Genomic DNA, 27991 nt, shown 5'->3' with positions numbered 1-27991 from the left:
TTCCCTTCAAAGCCCCCTCCCTCTTCCTTTACTCGCTGTCTCTTCCTCCCTCTCCCGTGCATCCTCCCCCACAGCAGCAGCAGCAGCAGCAGCAACAGCAACAGCAGCAGCTTAGCACCGCATCCAGCTTTCTCCAACGTCCAGCATCCACCCGAGCCTGGGAAGGAAGCAGCATCAAGTCCTACCCGGGTGCAGCCGCTCCGACCCACGGAGGAGGAAGAGACGAGAGTAGGAGGAGGAGAAGGAGGAGGAGGAGGAGGAGGAGGAGGGGGCCCGCATCCTCACCATCCGAGTGATGCCACAGCACCAACTGCATTCGGAGCAGCAGCGCTGAGAGTTGATCTTGTATTTTAGCGGCTTCGGGAGAAGAAGAGAGAGAGTACGCGTTTCCAGACTCCAAGACAGCCACAAACTGCCCATGAAGATGTCCAACGCTGACATCGTCCTAAACGCCGCCGATCGGATGGTGAAATGTGAGTAGGAGCAACCCCCCCCCCCCCCCAAAAAAAAGCCTTCATTTTGCCTCGAGATATTACATAACATCTTGGCTTTTCGCTTCTTGTGCCATGGCGTGAACGTGGCCTCTATTCCCCCCCCCCCCCTCCCCCTCCCTATCCTCGTAGTTTTGCCTCCGTGGTGCATTCGCGGCCGTCAAGTTGCCTCTTTTTTTTTTTCTCCCCCCTTCTTCTTAAATGTTGACAAACAATGCTATTTCTAGTCAGCTCGCACGAACTCCAACGAGCACGACCGCAAAGGGATTTATGGGAGTATACATTTTAAAAACGTAATCATGTCTTTTTTTTATGTTTGTTCTCAGCTGTCATCATTTGAATGTGTCTTAGCTCTGTGGCTTGGGATGTATGTGTGTGTGTGTGTGGGGGGGGGGGCGAGGGGGGGCACTGAATGCTGAGCTCCTGCTCGAAGATGGGGCAGTGATGCAGCAGGATTTTGACAGCGAGGAAGAACAAGAACATGGCATGGAATTATACATTCACATTTACTGTCTCATATCTGGCTTGTATGCTAATAATACAAGCTAGGCTGGTGATGGCTCGGGGGTGCCATCACCGTGGAATGCAAAGTACGATATCAGCGGAGGGGGACGAAAGCGCTCACAGTTGTGCCATAACTCATTTAGCACAGGCTCATTTTTTTTTGTCCAGCTCGGTTTGCACACCAACGTATTCGCCAGCGTTGCAGCGATGGCCGAGCGCAGCTCAGTCAGCATCAGCAACTTTTGCACTTGAGGCGACAGCGAGTGTTCTTGCGCAAAAGACTGATCTCAAATGTGGATGGCAGCGCTGGAGATGTTTTAATAAGACATTGGTTTTCTTTTCACTCCAAGTGATGCCTAAAAATATAGAAATAAGTTACACGATAAGGATTTTTCAGCCGATCGGTGATCAATGAGTTTTGAAGAAAACGATAACACAGATTCGATCAGAATATGGTGCAGTATAAAGAAAACATTTATTATTATTCTACAGTCGACCGCCGCCATTAGTGGGGAAAAATGGTACTGGCCCGGCCCACGAATTGTGAAAACCCAAATATAATTGATGTCAGTTGAAATGCATGGGGGGGGTTATCTTAAAAAAATGCTGACTAACATGTAATGTTTTATCTCCTGCAGCTGATCAATAATGTGATTGATCGATCGAGCAAATGAAGACATTACAATCGATAAATAAAATGCTAAATATCGTCCGATCTGAATCCGGCCGATCGGTATAAAGTCAGCTGATCAATAATGTGATTGATCGATCGAGCAAATGAAGACACAATCGATAAATAAAATGCTAAATATCGTCCGATCTGAATCCGGCCGATCGGTATAAAGTCAGCTGATCAATAATGTGATTGATCGATCGAGCAAATGAAGACACAATCGATAAATAAAATGCTAAATATCGTCCGATCTGAATCCGGCCGATCGGTATAAAGTCAAACATGAAAGTACAATAACGTACGACACGTACGTGTTTATCAAAACGAGTCTGAGGCTTTATTCGGAAAAAAAAAGGATATAATATATTGTTACAGAAAAGAGGAAATTTACTTTTTGTTGGTTTAATGTTTTTTTTTGGGGGGGGGGCACAAATCTATTACAGTATTGGCCAGTCCCCACAATGGTGTTGTTGCATTTTAATTATTTTTTGTTAGAAATTTTGGACCAATATTAAGTGTGAAAAATGCCTTGCTCTCTTTGCCGATGCAATTTCGACACTCCACTGTATTTTTTTTTGGTTTGCTTTGTTCTGTTTTTGTTCCCCCCCCCCCCCCCTGGTTCTTTGGCCAGTTTCACGCGGCTCTCATGTCGGAGTAGCAAATTTTCTCTCAAAATGGGAGGGGGGGAAATGCAAAAACAAAAACATGAAGATGAACACAAGGCATTTTTAACACATGCTTTATGTCAGGCATCATTAAAGCTTCAGCGGCACTTCAGTTTACTCCATGCAAACGTCAGCCAGGAATTTCCAAAAGTTCCCAAAACATTTCAAAGGCTAAAAAGGCATATAATGAAAGGGAGTTCATCAAAACATATAAAAGAGAGCTCGAGAGATTTTTTCTTTAAAATAGGTTCCACGCAACCGCACTCGTCTAAACATGGCATTTTGCTTAATATTGCGTTTGTGGAATTTGAGTTAAGCAGCAAAATCCAGCCGTTTTTTTTTTTATCCATCTCAGGGGGCGGCCATTTTGCCACACGCTGTCAACTGAAAATGACAACGCGTTGCTCAGGTAACGCGACAAATCAAGGCTCACCTGCTTTCTGTGTTTTGGTCATTTCTCGAACCCCGGGTCATACATTGACTTGGTATCGCTGAGCAATTGTTCTCCACAAATGATGTCTTATAAAAAAAGATTTCTGTTATGATTCGGATGAATCACTGAACACTGGGGTTTGTTATTACTATACAATAAAACGGGCTCCCCGACATTCCAACTTCGTCACACAGTTGCTGACACATGGTTTTATTTTGCGCTGGAGGCGCATGATTCATCATGTGTAAAATCCCCTCAATTTGATGTTTTGCAGAAAGCGCGTCTCATTACGTCGGCGATTGCACGGAACTTGCGATCTGTTGAGCTCGTAAATGGCCACCAAAAAAATGGCGCCTCCGCGCGGGTGATAATCTTCGGGTTTGATTGACACTATCAGAAAGGTTTTTATTTCACGATGTTTTATGACTACGGCTGACAGTGCAGTGCTGTGGAACGGCCATGCATCATAATGAGAGCTATTGACAGTATATTCATATTTGATGCCTTCCCAGTTGCGAAATCAATCCATCTCGCTAACTTATTTTTTATTTTGTATTGTGCAGTATTCGATGTTGCCGGCGTACACAATGTGAGATTTGTCTAGCTGCCCGAGTCATTTGATTTGGTAACAGTACGTTAAAAAAAAAAATGCTTTTAAGATAAGAGCATAACGGCTCAATTCGTCGTTTCCTTGCTACTCATTCTAACAAAATAGAATTGTACTTGGGACGTCGTGCTTTTTTTTTTTTTACGTTTTCAATCCGTCCTTCCAGTCTCCGAAAGCCAACGGAGGATACACAGAAAAGCGCCATTGTGTCACTGAGGTGATAAAAGCAGATGATGTTGATGAGCGGAGACAGTCGTCGTACGTTGGCCCGCGTCGCTAACTACTGAGGACAGGACGGTTATTTTTATCCCCGCAAGTGAAACTACTACAAGTTGGTAGCATCTCTTATTTCAATTCCGCGTCCTGATGTGACAGAAGAAACAGAATCTGAAGGCATTATCTGCCGGTCTGTGCACTTTGTTGCGGGGAAGGGAGGCAAATTCAGGGCGGTTACGACAGGAAGTCTTAAAAACCTATTGTGTGTAAAAGAGTTTTTTTTTTTTTTTTTTTTTTTTTAAATCATCAAAATAGCTCATTTTGAAACGATATGAAAGTAATGAATTCATGAGGATAAGCAGTTTTTTGTTTTTTTTAAATAAGATAATTCTCAACTGAAAAAAATGTCATCCACAGTTAGGGGCGGTCCGAGCTTGAATTGCACACTTTTGGGAAAATGGTTGAACTCCACAAGGGCTCTCAAATTCTTAATACAAATGCAATGCGATGCATTTGTTGGGCTTGTAACTTGTAACAGATACAGAAATTTCAAGAAAATCTCTCAAATATCACCCAAAAATGATTACGCTTTCATGAGGTGGTTTTATGAGTTGTGTTGGCATTAAGAATGGGTGAATACCGATGCAAGATAGTGGGTCGATCCAAGATATCGGTACTCGCAAAGGCCTGCCGATACCAGTGTTGGCAGCCTTTTTGTGTCTGTTTTATAATCGGCAACTAGAAATTAGAAGAATATAAATTTGCTATTAATCTCATGTAATTGAAAAAAAAAAAGGTGATTTAAAATCATCCGTCATGGTTTTTTTGGGGGGGGGGGGGGGGGTTGAGTATCAACAGTACTAGAGGTATCAGTACTTGGTATCGGTGACTATTCAAGATTTGAGTGCTTTTATCAGTCTGAAAAAAAAAGTAGTATCGATTGAACATTAGTGCTCGATATGGAAGTATTTCCTAAAAAAGCAACGGAAACACTTTTTTTTTTTTTTTGCATTTCCACAAGTCGTGTGATCCCTGCCTAGTCACATGTGTGGGAAGTCCATCTTACGTAAACAAACGGCATTTCATGATATTTTACACGAAATTCGACGCTACGAGAAATACGACCCAGAAACCAAACCCTCTTAAATGGAAACACCCACGAAGCGAATTTGTAGAAATATCGCTTTTATTTTGTGAAAAACTATTACGGGAACACAGATATTGTAGCCTTTTTTTCTTCTTTTTTCTCTCTCCGCATATTAGCAATGTCGCTCTGTGCAGGCCGCACATACTGCACATGCCAAAAACCACCACTTGGACCCTTCATTGGTCATTTGGCGATTCACATTTCTTTTCTCCCTCCCAAACATATCACGTCTGCATTCGTTAATTGGATCTCTCAAAAATGCGCACTCTCTCGTTAGACGTGGCCAAGAAGCCATTCAGCATTTTCCTGACTGAACTCAAGGTTGCTCATTAGCAAGGCACCGCTGCCCTTACGGTGTCTTTAACTTGCACAATTTGAAAACTTGGTCACGTGTGACAGCGAAGCTCCTCCATATACAGTCGTTGATGTGCTTTTTTTTTTTTTTTTTTCTTCTTTTCCCAGCAGCGTTTATGAGAACGCCAAATGTAGTTTTGTGTGTCGGCACTGGTTCGACTCCAGCAGTCAGCTGCTGCTGCTGCTGCTGTTGCCCGGCAACATACAGTGTTTCATAGTTTGACTCGGTTGCTTGGGCGCCAGAGCCGGAGTCAGCTTCTTTCATCTCTGCACTGTACATCGGGCTGTGTGTTTGCGTGCATTGAACGCCATTTGCATCTGGGTTTGTTTTTTGTTTTTTTTCTTCTCTCCCTATAAGGCGCCTCGTGAAAATAGAGGAGATTCTGCATGCAGCCTTTCTATTTGTCATGTGGTTGACTCATCCAGTCACTTAAAACTGCGTCGTTATCCCAAGAAGTCCAAATTCAATGATGACATCAACTCGAGTCAAAACTTCCAACACTTGCGTGTGTGTGTGTGTGTGTGTGTGTGTGTGCGTGTGTGTGTGTTGACAATGCAGAATGTGTGTTGCTAAATGTGTCAAAGCGCACGTCGCCATCACAGATACACACTGCACGCTGTGAACCCCCCCCCCCCTCCCCCCCTCCCCCACCATCTCTCCTCCTCCAATTAAAAACACTTGCTAGCTCTTGCCTCATTATCCCGGGAGCGGCGACTTTGAGAGTTCTCTAGCCAAGCATTCATTATTAAAGAGCATGTTGATCATGTTCACTTTAAGCTTTGAGACACGTTCTTCTTCTTTTTTTTTTCTTCTTCTTCTTCTTCCCTTCACTTGGCACCGCCGAGGGGCTCGCCTGTGCAGGGCGAAAATCTGGCAGGCAAACTTCTGCTGACTTGCTAAATGCGCATTATCAGCAGAGGTATTTGCAACTTCGCGATCATCTGTTTTTATTCCCCCCCCCCCCCGCCCCCTCCCGTTAATCTGAATTATTTACAGCGGCCTCGTGTCGAAAGTGTCTCTCCGTTAAGCCTGATGATCTATAGATTAACGTCAATACACGGAGCCTGAAAGCTTGGGATCAACTCCACGTCTAATAAATAACCTTTCCTGACACAGAATAATGATCTCTCTTTTTTTCGCAGCCAGTTTGTTGGCGAGGTGACTGGCGCATTTTAATGGCCACGGTCGTCGTCTGCGTTGTGGGGAAAGTGTTGGATGAATTGAGGACATGGGCACGTGAGCTGAGGTGTTTTCGAGAAAACATCTTCAAATGCAGTCACTTTTTCTTTCTGTTTGTGTATTTTTTGTCCATTTGTTCAATTCCGATCCAACATACACAGTGCTCATAAATGATTGTGAGACATACACATTTAACAACCAGTCGGTTATTAAACTAATTGATAATTATTTTTGATAATCGATGAAATGCTTAGATATCTTCTTTTTTTTTTTTCATTTAAAATTATGCACATGCTTGTCATCTCAAATTTCTGTCGTCTTCCATGAAAGCGGACTGATTGCTTTTACGTTGGATTTTATTATTATTTTCCTCGTGTTAACGAACAAACCAGTAATTGAATCATGCACTTGAAAAACAGTTGGGTCAAAAATAAATCAAATTGGGCAACAACAAAAAAATAAGGGGGGGGGAGGGTACCCAAACAGCTTTTTGGGCCAAAGAAATCACCCACTCTCTTACTAACCACTGCCGTGCCTAAAATAACCTAATTTGGGTCAAAAATTGGACCGACCCACTACTTGGACCAATTTGACCCAACTTTTGGGTTGTTTTGCTTCAAAACAACCAAATATTCTGGGGTTGTTTTGTACACAAAATGTGTTGTTTTGTGTAAGACAACCCAAAAATGGTGACAAATTGACCCAAGTAGCACATCAGCCCAATTTGTGACCAAATTTGGGTTATTTATAACCCAGCAGTTTTAAGGGTGCAAAAAAAAAATGGACCAAATGAAAAAACTGTGTTGGTGTTGTTTTGTATGAAGCAGCCTTTTTTTTGTGTTTGTTGTTTTGTAGGTTATTCATTTGACCAAATTTGAGTGGTTAAATAAATAACTCAAAATGTTGGGTTGGTCCGTTTTTTTACCCAATTAGGGTTATTACTGTTTTTAGAGAGAGTTCATTTGTGCACTGTTGATTTTAAATGTCTTATATATTTAAAAAAAAAAACAAAAAAAAAAAAACAGTTGGGTCAAAAATAACCCAACTATGGGTCAAGAAATGGGTCTCTCAGCAGAAAACAATTCATAAAAATTGGTCAGATCCTGTACTTGGGTCAAAAAATCGGGTCATTTTATATTAACCTAATTTAAGTATATTACATTATGGTCGTCCATACAGGATCTTTGCAGGTTGTGCGTGCGTAGCTAAGGAAGTATCCAGCAGTCTATTTCAACGTCTGTCGCCATTTGAAAAACACATCTTTATTTATACATATTCTAGGAGAATTATTGTGCCAGCCATAGTTTTGAATAATTTACTGTTTGAGTCTGCAAATGGATTTATTGTCCTTGTGCATATTAAATAAACCCTATTTTTAGAATAGATTGCACATACCGCGTACAACAAATGCATGTAGCGGCTTTGTTTTGCCCTCGGCCAAATGTCCATTAAGCTTTTCTCGCGCTTCTCCGTCTCGGTCGCTCTTGAGTGGAGTTTGCAATGACATTTTGACGTTTGCATTTTGATGTCTAAATGTACAATGAAAAATTCTAGGTTTTTATACTCTTGTTAACAAAAGTGAAAAAAAATTGTTAAACTAATAGAAATTTCAAATTAATTGTTGACGTTTATAGCCGTCAACGGCCGTGAATGAATAAAAAAAAAAAAAGGAAAGAAAATATTATTAAAAATTTAGGCCGTCAGGCAATTAAAGTTTTTAATCGTAATTAATCTCATGACTTCACTAGTTAACTCGCGATTAATCACAAATTTCATATCTGTTCTAAATGTACAATAAAAAAATCGAGGTTTTCATATTCTTGTTACAAAAGTGGAACACAATTTAAACTAATAGAAATGGTTGAAATTAATTTTTTGATGTTTATAGCCGTCGTTGGCAGTAAATGAGTTAATAAAGGTGCTTAGTTGTGAAATAAGTCGCTCTTGAGTGGAGTTTGCAATGACTCTCATTTTGCCGATCGCATTCAAAGAGTGTCCCTATTGATTTGACGTCCCATGTTTTCTGTCTTTAGCTGTCCCCTTCCCCCTAAGCCACCGCCTCACCATGAAGGAAGTGTTCGACTGTGAAGGGAAGCCTCGAGTGGATCTCCTCAAGGCCCACCTCACCAAGGAAGGCCGCGTGGAAGAAGCCGTGGCATTGCGGATCATCAACGAAGGAGCGGCAATCCTGCGCCAGGAGAAAACCATACTGGACATTGAGGCTCCAGTCACAGGTAGTTCTGATGTCAGGAAACTGAAAATCAGCTACAGAATGTGTGTGACATTTTTTTCCGTCTGTTGCAACTACGCGCAGTTATCAAGTCGAGAGGCATTTTGCTAAATTTCCAAATGTTGGCAGCGTCTGAACCTGCCAGTGTCCCCCCTCTGATCAACCTAAGTTGTGGCCTAGTTTTATTCCGAGCCGAACATGCCAGAAAGACATTTTTATTCTGGGTGTGCAGTCATCAAGGGATATATTTCCTCAAGCTGAGGAGTTTTGCAGCTTTAAAGTCTGACCGGTATATTTAGCCACTCACTGTGTCGATTTAAAAAAAAAAAATCCTTGACAATAATATATTGTATGTGCCCCACTAGTCTAAACACAGCATTCTGATTAATATTGTGTTTGTGGGATTTGAGTGAAGCAGCAAAATCCAACCGTTTTTTTTATCCATCTCAGGGGGCGGCCATTTTACCATGTGCTGTCAACTGCAAATGACATCACAGTTGCTCAGGGCTCAGAACTACCAATCACGGCTCACGTTTCTGAAGCTGGGCTGTGATTGGACGACGAGATGCCGAAAACACGTGATTAAAATGTCGATGTTTAAGGAGTTAAAAATGGAGTTTGCAGCTTTGAAATTGACTCACATTATTAAGCCCCTCCCACTTGAGGTTCGTACCAAAGCCACACCCCTCACAAATGTGCTTGAGTGGTTCTCAAACATTTAACTCATTCACTGCCATAAATTCAATAAAAAAAAAGATTGTTAAAAATTAGGGGCAAGAGGCGCTTATTTTTTTTATAATTGTAATTAATCGCATGACTTCACTAGTTAACTCACGATTAATCCCAAATATTATATCTGTTCTAAATGTACAATGAAAAATTCTAGGTTTTTATACTCTTGTTAACAAAAGTGAAAAAAATTTGTTAAACTAATAGAAATTTCAAATTAATTGTTGACGTTTATAGCCGTCAACGGCCGTGAATGAATAAAAAAAAAAAAAAGGAAAGAAAATATTATTAAAAATTTAGGCCGTCAGGCAATTAAAGTTTTTAATCGTAATTAATCTCACGACTTCACTAGTTAACTCGCGATTAATCACAAATTGCATATCTGTTCTAAATGTACAATAAAAAATTCTAGGTTTTTATACTCTTGTTAACAAAAGTGAAAAAAAATTGTTAAACTAATAGAAATAGTTCAAATAAATTTTTGATGTTTATAGCCGTCAACGGCAGTGAATGATTTAAAAAAAAAAAAAGGAAAGAAAATATTATTAAAAATTTGGGCCGTCAGGCAATTAAAGTTTTTAATCGTAATTAATCTCATGACTTCACTAGTTAACTCGCGATTAATCACAAATTTCATATCTGTTCTAAATGTACAATAAAAAAATATCTAGGTTTTCATATTCTTGTTACAAAAGTGGAAACAATTTTAAACTAATAGAAATAGTTGAAATTAATTTTTGATGTTTATAGCCGTCGTTGGCAGTAAATGAGTTAATAAAGGGTGCTTAGCTGTGAAATAAGTCGCAGATCCAGCTTCAACAAAATAGCAGCGCTAGTAATAATAAGCTAGCATTAGCACTGTAAAGACGCTAATGTTAGCCGCAGCTTCTCCATTGGTAGCATGACTTATTCATAATGGTGCGTTATTATAATGCTAATTGGTTTGAAGTTTTATTTACAATCAATTCCAAATTAAAAAAAAAAAAGTGACATATTACCTTTTTGGATTATTCCGCCGTAGTGTAAACAAAACTCAGTAAACGATGAGTGGGCCCCTTGAGTGCGCAAGAAATGATTGACATCTCACATCAGTCATTATTTTCCCTCCGGTACGGTGCTTTCTTTCAGATGAAGTTATAGGCAAAAGATGGGGTCAGAGACGCCCCCCACCCCCCCCCCCCCCCACGTCTCATTTTACTCATGTTACTGTCAAATCCAAATGAGTTTTAAACAACATATGTCAAAAAGTTTTTGGGTCTGTTGTTTGTTTGTTTGTTTTACTGCAACCTCATCCTTTTAAGGTGAGCCGCCAGCTACCCGCGCGGTTTTGCATGTTGCGCGGTCGTACGCGCATGCGCGTTTGCATTTGATTGCTTTTTAGTCACACAAGCGGTCTCCCACGCACATCGCTCGGAGCTTTGAGTGGGCGAAGGCCACTGTGGAGCTGATAGGGGAGACGGCAAAAGAGAGAGTCGATGGGGGGGGGTGAGCGGGGGAGCGAGGGCGACGGAGAGCGATGATAATGAAAAAAATGGAAGGCCGCAAGGAAATGAGATGTTGCCTTGCAATGCGGGCTTGCGCAACGTTCAATGGGAAACAACTCGCTTTAAAATGTGTTGCTTCTCTTCGATGGGTCAACAAGCCTTTTTAGGCTAAAAACCAAAAACATCTCTTCTTGCGGCCGTGAAGACAGCACCAATTTATATCATTTTTTTCCCATTTAAGAGAGATTCTTTTTGTCATCCTGAAACGCGACTGTGCGGGTGGAAATGTGAATCGCGAGGATCGTTTCTGAAAATGATCACACTCCACATAACAGTGCAGTAATATCATTTATGGAAGGCATGAGGAAGCAAGCTGAATTGTGGGAAAAAATGTGCAGCAGCAAATGGTGACTAAGCAGCTTCCAGTGTACATTACAGAACGTTCAGTATAAAATCGCATCCAGTTTTAGCTATTCATCGTCAAAATGTAGGTTTTCTTGCAAAATTTGCAGTCATGAGTAGTAAAGTTACTTTTTTTTTTTAGGGTCCTTGAAATGTTACATTGGAACATTTGAGGTCAAAACGGTCTGTTTCGAGATGCCAGTCAATGACGGATTTGTTTGAATTTCAAAACTATCTTAGAATTAGGAATAATTACGGGGTCAAATAAAGCATTGTACGAGCCATGTTTACTAACCACTTTACTTGAACCAATTTCTTTGGTTAAATTTCCATTTTTTTAAATTTGCCATTGGATTTCAGACGTTCAAATTGTAGCCACTTTGAAATGTGGGCAAAATATTGCATCGTCGTCGCAGCAGGTCCGCCATTCTTGTACAATATTGCAATTTGGAATCACTCCATGCAATATTTTACTTCACGTAAGCACAAAAACTACCTTCAAAATGTTTTTTTCCCTTGCATTGTTTTTCACAGTTTGTGGGGACATCCATGGGCAGTTCTTCGACCTGATGAAGCTTTTCGAAGTGGGAGGATCACCAGCCACGACGCGCTACCTGTTCTTGGGCGACTATGTCGACCGTGGCTACTTCAGCATTGAGGTGAAGCAAACGTTGTCACGCTGCGAAATGATGCCGTACTGCGTGCGCTGTATTTTTTTTGGTCATTGATTGTACTTATGTCTCAACAGTGTGTTTTATATCTTTGGTCACTGAAAATCCTCTATCCGAAGACACTATTTTTACTGCGTGGAAATCATGAATGTAGACATTTGACAGAATATTTCACCTTCAAACAAGAATGTGAGTAGCCCCTCGGTGTTCGTCATATGCTTTGCGTTTCGTTTTTTCAGACTCATTGTGTAAATACTGTAAAGCAAAAGTACAACATGTTACTGTACTTTTTCTTATTCTTCAACTACTTCTACGTTTCTCAACCGATTTAAACCATTTCAACTTCAACATATTCCAAAGATGGACGCTTCACAGGCTATTGTTTTTCTCATTCCAAACATTCACTGTTTCCCCACAATTCAAAAATGTTCACCCCAAAATTCCCATTAATTTCCAATGAGACATTCAACAATTCACTCCCATTCCACATTTAAAACAATCAGCTCATTTAATTCACTTTGGAATCAATTTTCAACATCCCCCGTAATTCTCACATGGGAAAATTCCACATTTTTCACCAACAAAAAATCCCTTTCTCATTTTGAGGGTAAGTTCGGGTTTAGGGCATGTATCGTTCCTACTCAAAATTCATTCATAAAGTGTTAAGCTCACCTTGCCATTCAATCGAATATATTTTACCTGTGCAAAAACATTTCCGCATTACACATAATTATGAATTTTTTGACCCCATTCATTTCTAATGACACATGGAACAATTGGTTCCCATTCTACATTTCTTTTTCTTTTTTTCTTTCTATAAAGAGCTCAGTATTGTTCATTCGGAAATGTCATCATCATTGCTCTTTATTTATTTATTTATTTATTTATATATATATATTATTATTTATTTTTTTGTATGTGGGTGAGTATGTGTATGTGCGTGCGTGCGTGCGTGCGTGCGTGCGTGTATTTGTTAGCTCACCAAAAACCTATTAGAAAAAATCCTTCATTCTACATTTCAAATGTTAAGCTCATTCAGTTCACCTTGGAAACGACTTTCAATGTTTTTCACTCACATTCTTTTTTCCACTCATATCATTTCACCTCATTCTTTTAACTATCATTTCACATCATTCAACGCTTCCATTTGCGCTTCACGGATGGAATAAGTGTCTGAATACTTTTGTCCATGCCGTAAGCGTATCAAAGACGTCACGTATAACGGCTAACTTTCCATCCTTTTTTGTTTGGCAGGTAAAATCAAATATTCGGAGCAGGTTTACGACTCATCCATGGATGCGTTTGACTGCCTTCCTCTGGCTGCGCTCATGAACCAGCAGTTTCTGTGCGTCCACGGCGGACTCTCACCTGAAATACACACCTTAGACGATATCAAAAAGGTAAGACCGACCGCGGCGGGGGGGGGGACATGGCAGCGGCCGATGAATTGAGTATTTCTGTCTGCCTGTGTGTTCAGTTGGATCGGTTCAAGGAGCCGCCGGCTTTCGGGCCCATGTGTGACCTGCTGTGGTCGGACCCTCTGGAGGACTTTGGCAACGAGAAAACCCAGGAATATTTCAGCCACAACACGGTGCGAGGATGCTCTTACTTTTACAGGTGAGCTCACCCCTAACGCCGTCAGAAATAAGGGTTCGGTCGGAGTTCATTTCTGTCGCTCGGAATACAATCCGCGCTAAATGTGCTCTGTTAATTATTGGGCTCCAAGGTGTCTTTTCCACGGACTTGCAAACTGTTCGTTCGTCTGTGCAAAGTTTCATCTCGGCAGTAAAAAGATACGGAAATGAGCATTGGGATCCAATGGAAATGCAGAGCTCGAATTATTATGAAACAAAAACACGCTACATGAGTCAAATGAGTTGAACCTGCGAGCGCCTTGGAAGTGTGCGGTGATGAGATTCAGTTGCAGTGGGGTGAAACTTTTTTTTTTTTTTAACGGAGGTTCAGAGTACCCCTGAGTTGATAACTCAAGGTCAAGATGTGCAGAATGATTTGAAATTCATATATTCATATCATATGTAAGTCTGTAAATTGTAATAAGAATATGACTCATCAGATGAAATAGTGGGACAGAAGGGTTAAGTGCTGATATTTCACTTTGCGCCTTAGAGATCTTATTCTTGCATTTCATGTCAATGTGTGCCACGAAAGTTGGTCGAAAATTGCCCTTATATGCTACTTTTATTCATTAAAACGGAACTATTTCTCAACATGACCTTCCTCTATGTTCCAGGATCCAAAGTGTTCCCGTCATAAAACCGACACTGAATGTAGCATTAGCGATCGACATTGCTAATGCTACATTCAGTGTCGGTCACTATGATAAGCGTCTTCTTCTTTTCCTTTGGGCTTTTCCCTTCAGGGGTCGCCACATCGTCAACATCGGTTTCCTCCATCTAACCCCTGCCCCTCTGCATCCTCTGCTCACACCAACTACCTTCATGTCCTCCTTAACTACGTCCATAAACCTCCTTTTTGGTCTTCCTCTTCTACTTCGTTCTCTCTCATTTTTTCCTCATTCGTCAACTCAACACATTTCCATCCCTATCCTTTATTACCTGCTTCCCACCTGTGTCTCTTTGCTTTGCCAACCTGTATAGATCAGTCCCTCCCACCTCACTGTCCAACCTATCTATCGCCTGGGTTCGATGACCAACGCAACATAATCGCTTCCTTAAATACAAGAAGCCCTTAATGAGAGGAGGGAGAGAGCTATGTGAAAAGGTCAAGCAATAATACGTATTATACAATTAATTATACGATATTGATCTCACCTTAGCGTAGCAAGTTCACATAGTGTGGCGCACATGAGCATGACACTCAAAACAAGCTTTTCTCGCAGTATTATACCACCTTCCAAAAATCAATACGCATAAAAATGGATTTGAAATAGCCGTAACATATAAAAGCGCTTTGCATTTCTAAATGTCACATGTGTCTGATTTGGCTTTTGCTGTTACAGTGTGTACTTCCTATTTCAGAAAAAAAGAAAAGAAAAAAAAAGCTTTTGGACACTTTCTTCTACTAGAGTACATTTCATTTGTCTCAACTTTATTGTTCTTGAAAAAGGAAGAAAAAACATACTTCAAAACATATTTAAGATGACGTTTAAAGTCCTGTTACGCTAATCTTTGTCAGCGCAGGAATCTTGGAAAATTAAGACTCCGTGTTAATTATTTTTTTCTCAGGGATTAGAAATTGGTTCTGTCATGGATATAATTTTGTAGAAAATTCAATTATATTCATACCAGACAAAGTAACTTGAGCATCACTGCATGTTTAAAATGTTATAACTAATATCCAGTACATTGATTACATCAAAAAGCTTTTTTTTCTTTCTTTTTTTCTTTTTTACTTCATTGAGAGTTCAGGTTGGATATAATGCATGGCGTCCCACAGGGGTCAATGTTTCGACCAGTATGTTTTCGCCTGAAAGTGACTTTAACAAAGTAGCTGAAGTATTGAAATTCATGTTATTTGTCATAGAAAAAAAAAAGAAGAAGAATAAATTAAGTTAAAAGCTATTAAATCACAAAAGTAAAAGACATTTTGTAGCTCGAGACAAACAAAGGCAATGACCAGCGGCCTAACGGACCAATTTTAAGAGGGTGTTCGCAACACAGAACTTCCATCTCTCTCTCTCTCTCTCTCTCTCTCGCTCATTCTCACTTGTCACAATTCTCACTCTCACTCGCAGGCTCACCGACACATAATTTCACAAAGGAGAGAAGAAATGTGAGCCGCAGGCAGGCAATGTGTGTGTGCGTGCATTTTTTCTGACTAATCAATAGAAACCGTTGGAGTGAACAGAAAATAATGTAGTACATGTTGTACTTTGGGATGTTTATTTCCTGCTTTAATAGGCTTCTTTTTTTTTTTTCAGGACCAATAGGTTGAGCTCTAATAAATGCAATGCTCTTGTTTCTAATCTGAATTGCATTTTTTTTTTCCCCCCCCCCACACTTGTTGATTCCAGCATTTTGGAGTGTTTCGTCAGTGCTCACTGTCAGCCATTGTGGAGCAGTGAGCGTATCCACGCGGACGCAGCTATTTCTGTCATTTATATATGGGCCACCTTGGTCTCTTGAGGCCTCCCTGATTTTATGTTTTTTGGATTTGTTGGGGTCTGGATGTTTCTTGGGCTGGGGAGGAGTTCTGGTGGGGGGTGTCTGGTCGGTGCTGGATTTCACCTTCCTTGGTTTTCTTTGGTCCCCTCGGGTCTCCTGGTGTTCGGTTTAGGTGAACGGTATGAGATTTTTTCTAATAGGTTTTTTTGGTGAGCTAACAAATACACGCACGCACGCACGCACGCACGCACATACACATTCTCACCCACACACACACACAAAAAATAATAATAATAAAAAAATAATAATAATAAAAAAATAAATAAAAAAAAAAAAAAAAGAGCAATGATGATGACATTTCCGAATGAACAATACTGAGCTCTTTAGAAAAAAAATAAAAAAATAAAATAAAATTAAATTAAAAATAAAATTAAAAAAAATAAATGCAATGCTCTTGTTTCTAATCTGAATTGCATCCCCCCCACACACTTGTTGATTCCATCATTTTGGAGTTTTTTCGTCAGTGCTCACTGTCAGCCATTGTGGAGCAGTGAGCGTATCCACGCGGACGCAGCTATTTCTGTCATTTATATATGGGCCACCTTGGGAACGTTTGCCATGTGACCTAGATTGCAAGTGGGGATGGCACAGTTTTCGCCAGGTGCTCGGGGGCACAGCAGCCTCCTTGTTTTCCTTCCAGCGGAAAAAAACCTCGGAGCCTTTAAATATTTCAAACACTTGTGAAAGTTTGATGGCTCGGCGGAACGGGCGGCGGGGAAGTGCTGGAGGAGAGGACGATGATGGCAGCAGGCATGTGCGACATGCTGCGTTAGATTAGAAAGTGACTGGACTTTAACAATTGATGATGATCAGGTGTAAAGTCAATTAGTCACTTGAGTCATTTAGAAGGAAACATTCATCCAGTGCCATTTTTAAAACAACCAAAGGCTGGTCATACCGCTAAAGTCGAACGCAACTTAAATTTCAAATGAATATTCACATACCAAATAATCTTAACTGAATAAAACGTGTCATATTGCCGCCACTCTTTTCGGGGGGATGCCTTAATACTTGTTTATTAAAGGTTAGCTGGGTTAGCGCCATGCTATCTGATACCAGAAGATGCGAACAATACCAACTGTCACAATTTCTTATCGGTGTGATATACAAACAACAGATCATGCCAGAAATAAGATCAGTCTGTCCGTCTTTCTTTAAATGTGGTTACACAGTACAACGTAAAAAGGACAACATGGAAACAAAGCCATTATATTCATCAATATGTCATCTTTCTTTCAAACCCAAGGGGTTGAAGATGTTTCTAACTGACATAACATCTTTCACAGTGTTGCATAACAGCTGTGTTGAGAGCTTCTATATTCATAATGCAGCCTCTCAATTATCAGGCCTTCCTCCTGTCGGAATCTTAACCACACACACTGCAGGTCCTGCTCTTAAATTCATGCTTCTGCTCATATATACGTATGTTTGGAAAAACAAACAAACAAACAATCATTTGTTGTTGTTGTTGTAATACCTCACTGTCAATCTGGTCTTGGATGACTACACATTAACCCAGGGGTCAGCAACATTTACTGTAGATAGAGCCATTTTAAACCAGATACATAATAAAAAAAAAATCTGTCTAGAGTCGCAAAACCTTTGAACATTGTGATGAAAGAAACAGTGCGTTAGTGTCAGTCGAATGTACTGAGGGCCCAAGTGCTAATTAGAGGCGTACCATAAGCGTACCATAATAAAATATGCAGCATCCAATACTTTGAAATTCATTTTCTTCTATTGGGTACCTTTCGTCCTTTGTTTTGGGATTTTTGTGTGTCATTTATTACTTAGTTTTTCATACATTTTTACACTTTTCTGCCTTTCTGTCAAATTTCTGACATTTTTGGCAAATTTATGGACATATGGTAATTTTTCAGCATTTTTCTTCCTTTTTGGACATTTTATGGCTATTTTTTGACATTTTTTTCTAATCAATTTTCTCACATTGTAGACAATTTTGTAGACATCTTATGGTAATTTTGGGGGATTCCCTCTTTTGTTTTTGGACATTTTATGGTTACTTTTTGAACGTTTTATATTCTGCCTTTTTGAAAATAAATGTCCTGATTTATTTGTGACAATTGTGTGTATGGTTTATGGTAAATTTCTGCTTTTCCTTTTTGGACATTTTAATGGTCACTTTTTGGACATTTTTAGGTATTAAAAAAAAATCATATGCGTTCTGACAACTTACAAATTTAGATTTTTTATATATATATATATTTAATTATTAATTTTTAAATCAAAATTGTTAGTTCATTTCATTCGAAGAATGTTATCTAAAAAAGGAAAAATAAGTATGTAGAAAAAAATAAAGTAATAATTTTAACTGTTTTTAGAGATCCACACTGAGCACTGGAGAGAAACTAAAGAACCAAATGTGGCTCCAGAGCCGCAGGTTGCAGACCCCTGCATTAACCACTGAAAAGTATTATACACACTGCAGTCTTTTATTATTTGTAGTATGATGTGCGTGATTGGAGTGCTTCATTTTCTCTCAGGTTCAAGCTCTAGGGCAGGCAGCTGTGACTGCCGCTTGCTGGGCTATTTTGTCTTGTTTGAGTAGCTGTTAAGATTCTTTTTTTTTCCCCCATGCGCTTGCATCATCCTCCCTAAGTCTTTCATTAATATATTTATGAGTGATACATTTTGTTTCATCCACTACTGAGTTGATATACAATCACTAACCTGATTGATTTATTTATTATGAAACAATAGGAAATTTAGGGGGGGGGGGGGGGGATTGATTGGCTGGGGGAGTAGGAGTCAAAGTTTTTAGAAATAACATGAGGTGTACCTCAGAGGTCAATGTTGGGGCCAATACGTTTTCACCATAAGTGACATTTACAAAGAATTGCCATTTCGGAATAAGGCTGCAACATAGCAAAATGTAGGGATACTGTACACAGTATGCAAATTCAGTTTTATTTATTTAAAAAGAAAACATTTAATATTTGTTCATGTTGCTTTTTTTTTCAGTTATCCAGCTGTTTGTGAGTTCCTACAGAGCAATAACCTATTATCAATTATCCGAGCACATGAGGCACAAGATGCAGGGTAAGTTTTCACAGTGGCCAAGCTGTGTATTAAAAAACACAAACCATTCTATTTATTGTTGTTGTTGTTGTTGTTCCCTGCCAGTTACCGGATGTATCGTAAAAGCCAGACCACAGGATTCCCATCCCTCATCACCATCTTCTCTGCACCAAACTACTTGGATGTTTACAACAACAAAGGTGAGGACATCGGTTGATTGTTTTTTTTTGTATTTCAATTTCAGGCTTCATTTGCCTCTTTGTCCGAATGTTGTTTCTACTTTGCGCCCGGCAGTTTCTGATTTGACAGATGCGAGTCTCTTATATTAGAGCTCATTAGATTGTGGCGGTGTACCTAATGTTGCGGCCTTTGAGCATATGCAGCAATATAATGGCTTACAGCTCGCGAACAAGACGTAGGAATACATCAGGAAGCCCCCCCCCCCCCCCCCCCCCCCGGTGTGTTGGTGCTCTCAGATCTTGTGCCTTGCTTGCAATTGGCTGTGGGATATGAGGGGAGCGTGGGAGGGACTGTAGGCAGGCTGACTATCTCCATGTGGCTTTCTGCCTCTTGTTGTATCCGTGTCAGCGGTACCAGGCCTCAGTTATGCCACCTTCTGGCTGGCTCGTTTCCTGCTTACATGTCTACATGGTTTTTTTTGTGTGTCTGCATCATTGTCTACACAGAGAATAATTACTAGAAAAAAAAGTGTATTTGTCTCTCAATTGTGCTAATTATAACCATGAAATTCAAGGGCAAGTAATCACATACATTCTTCTTTGGATTACAGTAGTGATTCCTAACTGACTATTTATTTACTACAAATAATTTCTTTCATCATCACCTAGCGAGGTATAGTGATAAGCAGAATATTTAAATGTTCTTCCACGAGATGGCAGCTACCTGTTGCCATTCATGCAATATCATTTCATTGTTCAGTAATGAGCGGCGCTTTGGCCTATTTTTTATTTTTTTTTTGCTTTGACTTATGAGCAAAAAAATAAGGTTATAACCATGAAATTCAAGAGCAAGTAATCACATACATTCATCTTACATTCTTCTTTGGATTACAGTAGTGATTCCTAACTGTCTGTTTATTTACTACAAATAATTTATTTAATCATCACCTAGCGAGGTATAGTGATAAGCAGAATATTTTTATTCTTCCACGAGATGGCAGCTACCTGTTGCCATTCATGCAATATCATTTCATTGTTCAGTAATGAGCGGCGCTTTGGCCTATTTCTTTTTTTTTTTTGCTTTGACTTATGAGCAAAAAAATAAGGTTATAACCATGAAATTCAAGGGCAAGTAATCACATACATTCATCTTACATTCTTCTTTGGATTACAGTAGTGATTCCTAACTGACTATTTATTTACTACAAATAATTTATTTCATCAATCACCTAGCGAGGTATAGTGATAAGCAGAATATTTAAATGTTCTTCCACTAGATGGCAGCTACCTGTTGCCATTCATGCAATATCATTTTATTGTTCAGTAATGAGCGGCGCTTTGGCCTGTTTTTTTTTTTTTTTTGCTTTGACTTATGAGCAAAAAAAATAAGGTTTGTTAGCAATTCGCTTCATAACGCGCATCAATTTAACACTCCCAACTGAAGTAGCCACTGCTGCTTTTCTTCCAGCTGCTGTACTCAAATACGAAAACAACGTCATGAACATCCGACAGTTCAACTGCTCGCCTCATCCTTACTGGCTGCCCAACTTCATGGACGTCTTCACCTGGTCGCTGCCGTTCGTTGGAGAGAAAGGTACGGCGTGTGCCGGGCTTCCGCATTGCTGCTTTTACTCGTGCTTATGTAATGATCTGCTGCCTCCATGGATCATTGCTCGATTACCAAACCTCTTACCTACGCTCTGTTTCCTTCTCCCCTAGTCACAGAGATGCTGGTGAATGTGTTGAGTATATGCTCCGACGACGAGCTAATGAATGATGAAGATGAGATATTCGACGGTAACTGTCAAATTGAACATTGTTGGAAATGAAATGTGACACAATGCACTGAAATGTGATTTGCAATGCACCGTGAAATGAGATCAGCTTTTGTAGGAGGTCTAAAAATCATGATGTCGTTCCATTTGTAAAGTAGCCCACGCTGAAAAGGTGAACATTTGTGTCACATTTAGCGTTAAAGGGGGTGGGGGTGGAGTGGTTGTGGGTTGGGGTGGGGTGGGGGGTGGGGGAGGGTTTTTGCTTTTTTGCAGTTACAACAAAATTTGTCAACATAAAGCTATAGCAACTGGTTAGATACAACTAGTAAATTTTACATCTAAATGTTATTTGGTAAATGTAAATGATAATCCTATAAATGTTAAATCTAATTGTTAACTCCAAATATAAATGTTAAAAAAAAAAAATTGTTAACTCCAAATATAAATGTTAAAAAAAAAAATAATTGTTAACTCCAAATATAAATGTTTAAAAAAAAAATCATCATTAGAAATACATCTCTGAATTTTCTTTACTTGGGTTGGGAAAATGAAGCTTCATGAAGCACTTGGAATACTTTTTTTTTACTCCTCTAGATGGTGCTCTTGGTTTACACTTTTGATTGAATTTGATTTATTGAATTGATTGAATTTCTACTGCATCTTTAAACCGAGAGTGCCATCTAGAGGAGTCAACAAATATTACAAGCGCTTCATGGCACTTCATTTGTCCATGAGGTTCTGTGAGTCCAAATGTTTTAAAAAAGAAAATATTTAACTAATGTGCAAACTCAAATGTATCAAAATAAAAACTCAGAAGTCAGAGTGTTTGTAGTGTTAAAAACAAAACAAATAAAAAGCATCAACTGGACTCACGTACATATATTTCTTTACAGCCAACGCAGCTGCAGCGCGCAAGGAGGTGATTCGAAACAAGATCCGCGCTATTGGGAAAATGGCCAAAATGTTCTCAGTCCTCAGGTAATCAGTCTCCGATATATTGTTCTGCCTTAATGAATGATACCAATCATGTGTGAAACACATACTTGATATGTTCATCGAAGAATCGTCCTTAAGCCGTATATAATATGTGCTTTTTTTCACCTATTTGAAAGAAGTTGCGATCATGTGATCTGTCTGATCTGTGATACCTGCAGAGAGGAGAGTGAAAATGTGTTGACGCTCAAGGGCCTGACGCCCACCGGCATGCTGCCGAGCGGGGTTCTCTCTGGGGGCAAACAGACGCTGCAGAGTGGTAAGTACAAGGCTGGGGATGAGACTCCTGTCCTGCCCGTACGTTTTCAAAAGCTTTTCTTCTCTCGCCGGTTATTTCAACTTAGCATCACAAAATCTCTTTGTAGACATCCGTCCTTAGGATCTTTAGTATCACTTCAGTGGATTACTTTTTTCTTTTTTTTTTATAAGCTAGAAAGGAGTTTGCATGGTTTCCTTTTGTATTTGCTTATGAGGGTGCTGGGATGGTAGATTTCTATGACCTTGAATTGTTTCCGCGTTCACAGTTTGCAACACTGTATGACGTCACTGACGGGAGTTTGAATGTAAACAAACAAACAGACAATAGTGTTCAATTCTCCTGTCTTATTTACTCCTCTATCTCACTTGACATCATTTTAATTTTGCCGCTGGTCCCTCTCCACATCTCCTCTGGGATGCATTCCTTGCCAAATGGACATCGGCCGGCTCCTTGTTGGGGTAAAATTATAGACAAATGTTCAATAAAATACCACAGTTTGGAAAATGTAAAATAAGAGAGAAAGTAATGGAGCGAAGCGCACACAAAAAGCACCGATGCACTACGCTAAATAACCTCACAGCGAAAAATGCCGAAAACAGTCCAAATCGGGGTAGCACTTCGCACTACAAACATCAAAACAAAATCAGTAGGAAATGAGTGGAGCTGGTAAATATAACCTTCAAGTGCTAAAGAGGAAACACTTTTTTGAGTTACATCTTGTCATTACTGACATCATAACTTCCAAATGTTTTTCTAAAAGCCTGGCCACAACTTTAACTTAGGCATTTTAGTTATGTGGTGTCTTAGTCTGAACACTACGGGGCGCTATTTAAAAAGGGTACATATTGTAGATGTGAGACAAAGAAGAAATAAGAGAAGAACGTATGTGCTACAAAATATGCGGGAGTGGAGAAAATAATGCTTCTCAACTGTTCCCTTTTGTTTAATGGACATTCTAAACTGTATCTACAATCGGAGAATTGCAAAGCCGGGATTTTGTTTGAATGCTACAAGAAACTTCAAAGAGTTGAAATGATTTAGTCCATTATGTTCCATATTGATGTGTCCCCTGCCACGCTCTCTCTTTTTTGTTTGCTACTCTCCACGTTTTGATGACTTGACCTGTCGTTGACACCGATTCTCTCCAAGCCACATCAATGCATGGCGTCCCACCAAGTTTGGCTCCATTGCTACCGAACGTGTGAATTTGCATCCGACCTAACGGCGAGCCGCCTTTTTCAAGCAGGGCTGCCTTTTTGACATTTGCATGGCTTTATCCGGAGTAACCTGCTCCCCTCCTCCTCCTCCCCCAGCCACCATTGAAGCCATTGAAGCCATCGAGACCAGTGATGAGGACACAGAAGGTAAACCTGTGTGAGCCCCCCCCACCCCCCCCCCCCCCCCTCCGACCCTCCCTCTCCTTCCTCCTTCCAAAAATCCTCCCAGCATATGGGTCTCCTCCTTCCATCTTCCTTCCACCTCTCAACCGCACCAACAACATTTCACACATAATTGATGAAAACGTTGCTTTTCAATGGGTGCGTGTATGAGACGACATCGTTGAGAAATGCTTACAGCCAACAACGCACTTTGAGTTAAATGACTCGGGGAAAACATGTCCGTGTTTTAGGTTTAGAAATATGTCACACTGTTTTCATGGAAACCTGATCTGCGATGTCCATAATATTGGTCGGACGTCCATATTGTTTAAGAAAATACATTGGTGGAAAAAGCATATTTTGCTATCATGCTAACTGAAATGTATCACAGGTGTTGTCTTTGCAAATCAGGAATAAAAAGGTACAATATACATCCCTCTAATGCAGGACACCTCAGCACAAATGAGAGTTATCCTTTAGATGTGCACTCAAAGGTACGCCTGCACAATTTAATCAAATCCAATAAAGCGACCTTTGCAATTAAAATGTGTAGGGGTCGAGGACTAAATTGCATTGCAGAGAGAGTCCTCCATTTTTAATTAATTATCTCATTATTTTTTATTTACAATATACAGTTTGTTGAGAGACTCTTGTGTTAAGACTTCATTAGATCAGGGGTGTCAAACTCATTTAATTCAGGGGCTACTTTTACCCAAATTTGAACTCAAGTGGGCCGGACCAATTAGTCTTTGGTCTAATAAGCTATAAACAACAGGTGAAAATATCTCCTGGTTTTTGGTGCAATTAATGACAAATAATAATAATAATTATTCTTATTATTGCTAATTATAATTATTATTACTACGGTCAACGCTACACTTATTCGCTGACTCTGATGTCACTCTACAGACCATCTTTTTAAAGCGACACACTTTCAAAGTCACAGATGCTACAGTGTAGAATGTGAGGATGGCAACCTTAAGAAAAGGATACTTGACTCATTGAGCGATTTTCAGCAGTAAAAGTTGAATATTTTGTCCAAAATAAATTTTGAAAAAAAAAAAACATCATTATTTTTCGTGTACAATTAATACCTTTAAAAACTCATTTTTACTCTTGCTGTCAATTGAAAATGGCATCACACGTGCTGAGGAAGTAGGTAATGAATAATCATGGCTCACCTGTTTTCTTGGGTTTGGTCAGCAAACTGAGCCATGATTGGTCGTTACCTACTTCCTCAGCACAGGTGATGTCATCTTCAGTCGACAGAAAAGTGGAAAAATGTATTTATTAAAAGGTATTGCTAGTACATGGAAAATAATGAAGTTATCATATTAATTCTGGGCAAATGATTCACTTTTTCTCTGCTGAAAATGAGTCAAGTGTCCGTTGAAGTTGACAAATACAGTTCTTGCACATGCCATGCATATTTTGTATTATTATGTTATGTAGGGTATAATAGTCACCGCTTCACAGATTTTCGTCAAAATGAGGAACAACTGCACATGCAATTTGGGCTGTTTCATGTGTTGCGTGACAATCATGTAAATAGGCATTCAATTGATACTGAGCTCTTGGCGCTGCAATGTAAATCCAGCCTCATAAGAATTATGACAGCGGCAAATAATAACGCATGCATAATGCAAGATGTGTCTCAGCAAACGCAAATGTGAGTCTGACGTTTGTGTGTCGTGTTCCTCTCCTCCTCAGCCATCCGTGGCTTTTCTCCCCAGCACAAGATCACCAGTTTCGCGGAAGCCAAGGGCTTGGACCGCATCAACGAGCGCATGCCCCCCCGCAGGGTCGGCGTCAACCACGTGGGCCACTCCATGGGAAAGATGAACATGTCCGAGGCGAACGGCACGGATGACAACAGCAACATCCAGTGAGCTCCGCTTGGTGACGGTGGTGGTTGTGGTGGAGATAGCGGGGGGGGGGGAGGGCGCCTGCGACCTTGCAGATATCTCCCCCACCCCCCCGCCCCCCCAATGCAGTGAGACATTGCCAAATCGAAATTCAGGCCTCAGAACATAGTAACACAAACGGGCCCACAGCAGACAGACAGAAGGTGATCTGCAGCAAATGTAAAACGAGCAAGAAAGGTCATTTATTTGGTGACAGAATGTGAAGGTCGGGAGGGGTGGTGGTGGGGGGGGGGGGGGGGCTGCAGCGTGGTTAAAAGTTGTCTGCCTGTTGTTCCCTCCCTCTGCTCAATTACAGACTGAACTAAGTCGGACATTGTGTTGGTGATACACGACCGACAAAAGGCATCATTTCAGTATCCGTGCCATGCAAAAAATTTTCCTTTTTTTTTTTATGCTTATATCAAATCACAGCTGGAGGATATTTATCTTGTTTTGAGAGTATGACATCAAAACACCTACTATGAGGTCAGCGAATTTTCCTAACCAATCAGCAAAGAAAAATAATGATAATCTCTACTAATTAGTAATGCCCGCAAATCACTTTTGGTTACGCGGACGTCTTTGGAGACAAAAGTCAAAAAGGTGTCACAGATCAATTCTAATGAGTAATATTGCCACAACATTACAATGGAGACTAAAGTCACCTTTTTTTTTAAAAAAGTTACAAATGTAACAAACGTCCTCTAACAATTGCCAAGTCATCTGTCAAGGTGTGAAGGTGGAGTATCTTATTTATTTACCTTGTATTGATATTTTCTTGAAAGATGGAGCATTAAAAAGTCACTGCAGTGTGAGATTAAACCTCCGCATGACTCGCCGCCAGTCATCTCCTAGCAACTCGGAGGAGTTGAGGGCAGAAAAAGGGTGGGTGGGAGACGTAATCTCCTCGGTATCTACAGTGTCTATGAAGAGAATGTGAAAAGAGTTGAATTTTTATTTTCATCAAGGCCGTCCTCAAGGAGACGTTTCTGCCTCACAGCATTATTTGTGCTCACATTGACAATGCATGTCATTACCTCGCACATCCTCACTTTCTGGAGAAGAAGAAGAAAAAAAAAATCACTCACGCATCCTCCTCCGCCGAAGAAGCTTCAGCAATCACGCCTGCGTTGCCATAGGACCGGATAACAGAGGTGAAGAAGAGAAGAGATTTTTGGATTTTATAATATGCGTGCTGTCACTCAGGTGTGCATTAGCGCCACATTGTTATTTTGCCCCACATTTGAGTTTTTAATGTGTAATAGCTAAATAAACAATTTTATCAGTACGAGAATTCTGCAAATTTAAAGGTGCATAAATGTGTAGTATAATCTTAAATTATAAGGGTGAGGGGTGGGTCATTTATTTTTAATGACCAACCTCACAGTGGAACTTCACTGTGATTTAAAAAATAAAATAAATAATTCTTCCTGCAATTTAATAGTTATAAAAAGGAATCACTGTTTGCTTGTTTTTTTTTTTTTTTTTTTTTTTAAATAGAATTTAGAAAGTCACTTAAGTAGGAAGCCCAAACTTTAAGAAACACATTTCCTTTCACACATTTTACAAATATTTTTTACTCCATTATTCTAAAGGTCAAGGTACAGTATAAGACTGCAGGACGGACAAAACAGTGATTTCAAACACAGCATCTATGGTACGGAACGCATCAATGCATGCAGTTAAGTTCCTAATTGTAACGTGAGATTATAATTGTGATACTGTATTCGTGATTCAAATAGTATACTTGAATTATTTTATGATTAAATTCAATTTGTTGTTTCATTTGTCTTGTTTTATAAATTTTATAAATAGGCTTCCTTCTTGTTTTTGTCTTTCTTTTTTTTTTCATTTATGTTATTTATTACCACTGCTTTTAATTTTATATTGAGTCATTGTATGCAGGGATGCCCTTCACAGGTGTGAAGCCTTGTTTATATTTCTGTTGTACTGGTATACAGAACATGTTTAATAGTGTGAATGAATATAATCTCAGTGAAAAGCTACTTTCAGGCTGCCAAAGCATGATAGCATGGTTTTCAGATGTAAATGAATTGGACACCAAGAAAATCACGTGTCACTCTTGCGTTGAACAAGAAACTGTACTGGTTCTATTTGCTGCTGATATTACCATTATTGTTACGATTTAATCTTATGGTTCTTTTCCTTCCTCTTGTTCTGGTTCTTGTATGGTCTACATGCATATTTCGACAAATATTATGGATTTTATCTTGCAACATTTTTTTTTTTTTTTTAAATATATATCTCTAGAGATATGTTTTGGCATTTGACTTCCTCAATGATACACACGTTGTAAGCATGCCCTATGGGACAAATCTCTCTCTTGCTCTTCTTTTCTTTTCTTTTTTACTCTTGAATAAAATATGCATGAACAAAATAACGTTACATAGTTTTTCATTAGCCAAATCGTAACTGTTTATCCTGATTCTGATCAACAATTTCACCACACACCTTTATAACGAGAAAGTCCAGGCTTTATCGGAAATTCAGCCGTTGCAAATATAATCATTC

The 27991-nt window shown here is 39.7% G+C and overlaps 1 protein-coding gene across 1 annotated transcript; it reads left to right on the top strand.

Annotated features, from left to right (window-relative positions):
* Positions 1-22: 22 nt before the first annotated feature.
* LOC147161097 (protein phosphatase 3 catalytic subunit alpha-like) lies at positions 23-27860 on the top strand. Its single transcript, XM_086098584.1, has 14 exons — positions 23-473; positions 8304-8504; positions 11650-11774; positions 11864-11975; positions 13041-13186; positions 13264-13403; positions 18914-18991; positions 19076-19170; positions 20618-20743; positions 20869-20946; positions 21818-21902; positions 22079-22176; positions 23490-23540; positions 25266-27860. The coding sequence occupies exons 1-14, from the start codon at positions 419-421 to the stop codon at positions 25442-25444; spliced, it is 1569 nt and encodes a 522-aa protein (XP_085954710.1). The 5' UTR covers positions 23-418; the 3' UTR covers positions 25445-27860.
* Positions 27861-27991: the final 131 nt, after the last annotated feature.

Source organism: Leptonotus elevatus, chromosome 16 (genome assembly GCF_054856555.1).
Source record: "Leptonotus elevatus isolate MCC_2025b chromosome 16, RoL_Lele_1.0, whole genome shotgun sequence".
Taxonomy (NCBI): Eukaryota; Metazoa; Chordata; class Actinopteri; order Syngnathiformes; family Syngnathidae; genus Leptonotus; species Leptonotus elevatus.
Note: the sequence above shows the minus strand (reverse complement) of the source record. Positions and strands in the feature narration are given on the sequence as shown.

Excerpts from the sequence above, each read along its gene's own strand:
- LOC147161097 (XM_086098584.1), top strand. The coding sequence starts at position 419 with ATGAAGATGTCCAACGCTGACATCGTCCTAAACGCCGCCGATCGGATG. Across the intron at positions 13,404-18,913 it reads GGATGCTCTTACTTTTACAG|TTATCCAGCTGTTTGTGAGT; the intron begins GTGAGCTCACCC and ends TTTTTTTTTCAG. Across the intron at positions 20,947-21,817 it reads TGAAGATGAGATATTCGACG|CCAACGCAGCTGCAGCGCGC; the intron begins GTAACTGTCAAA and ends ATTTCTTTACAG.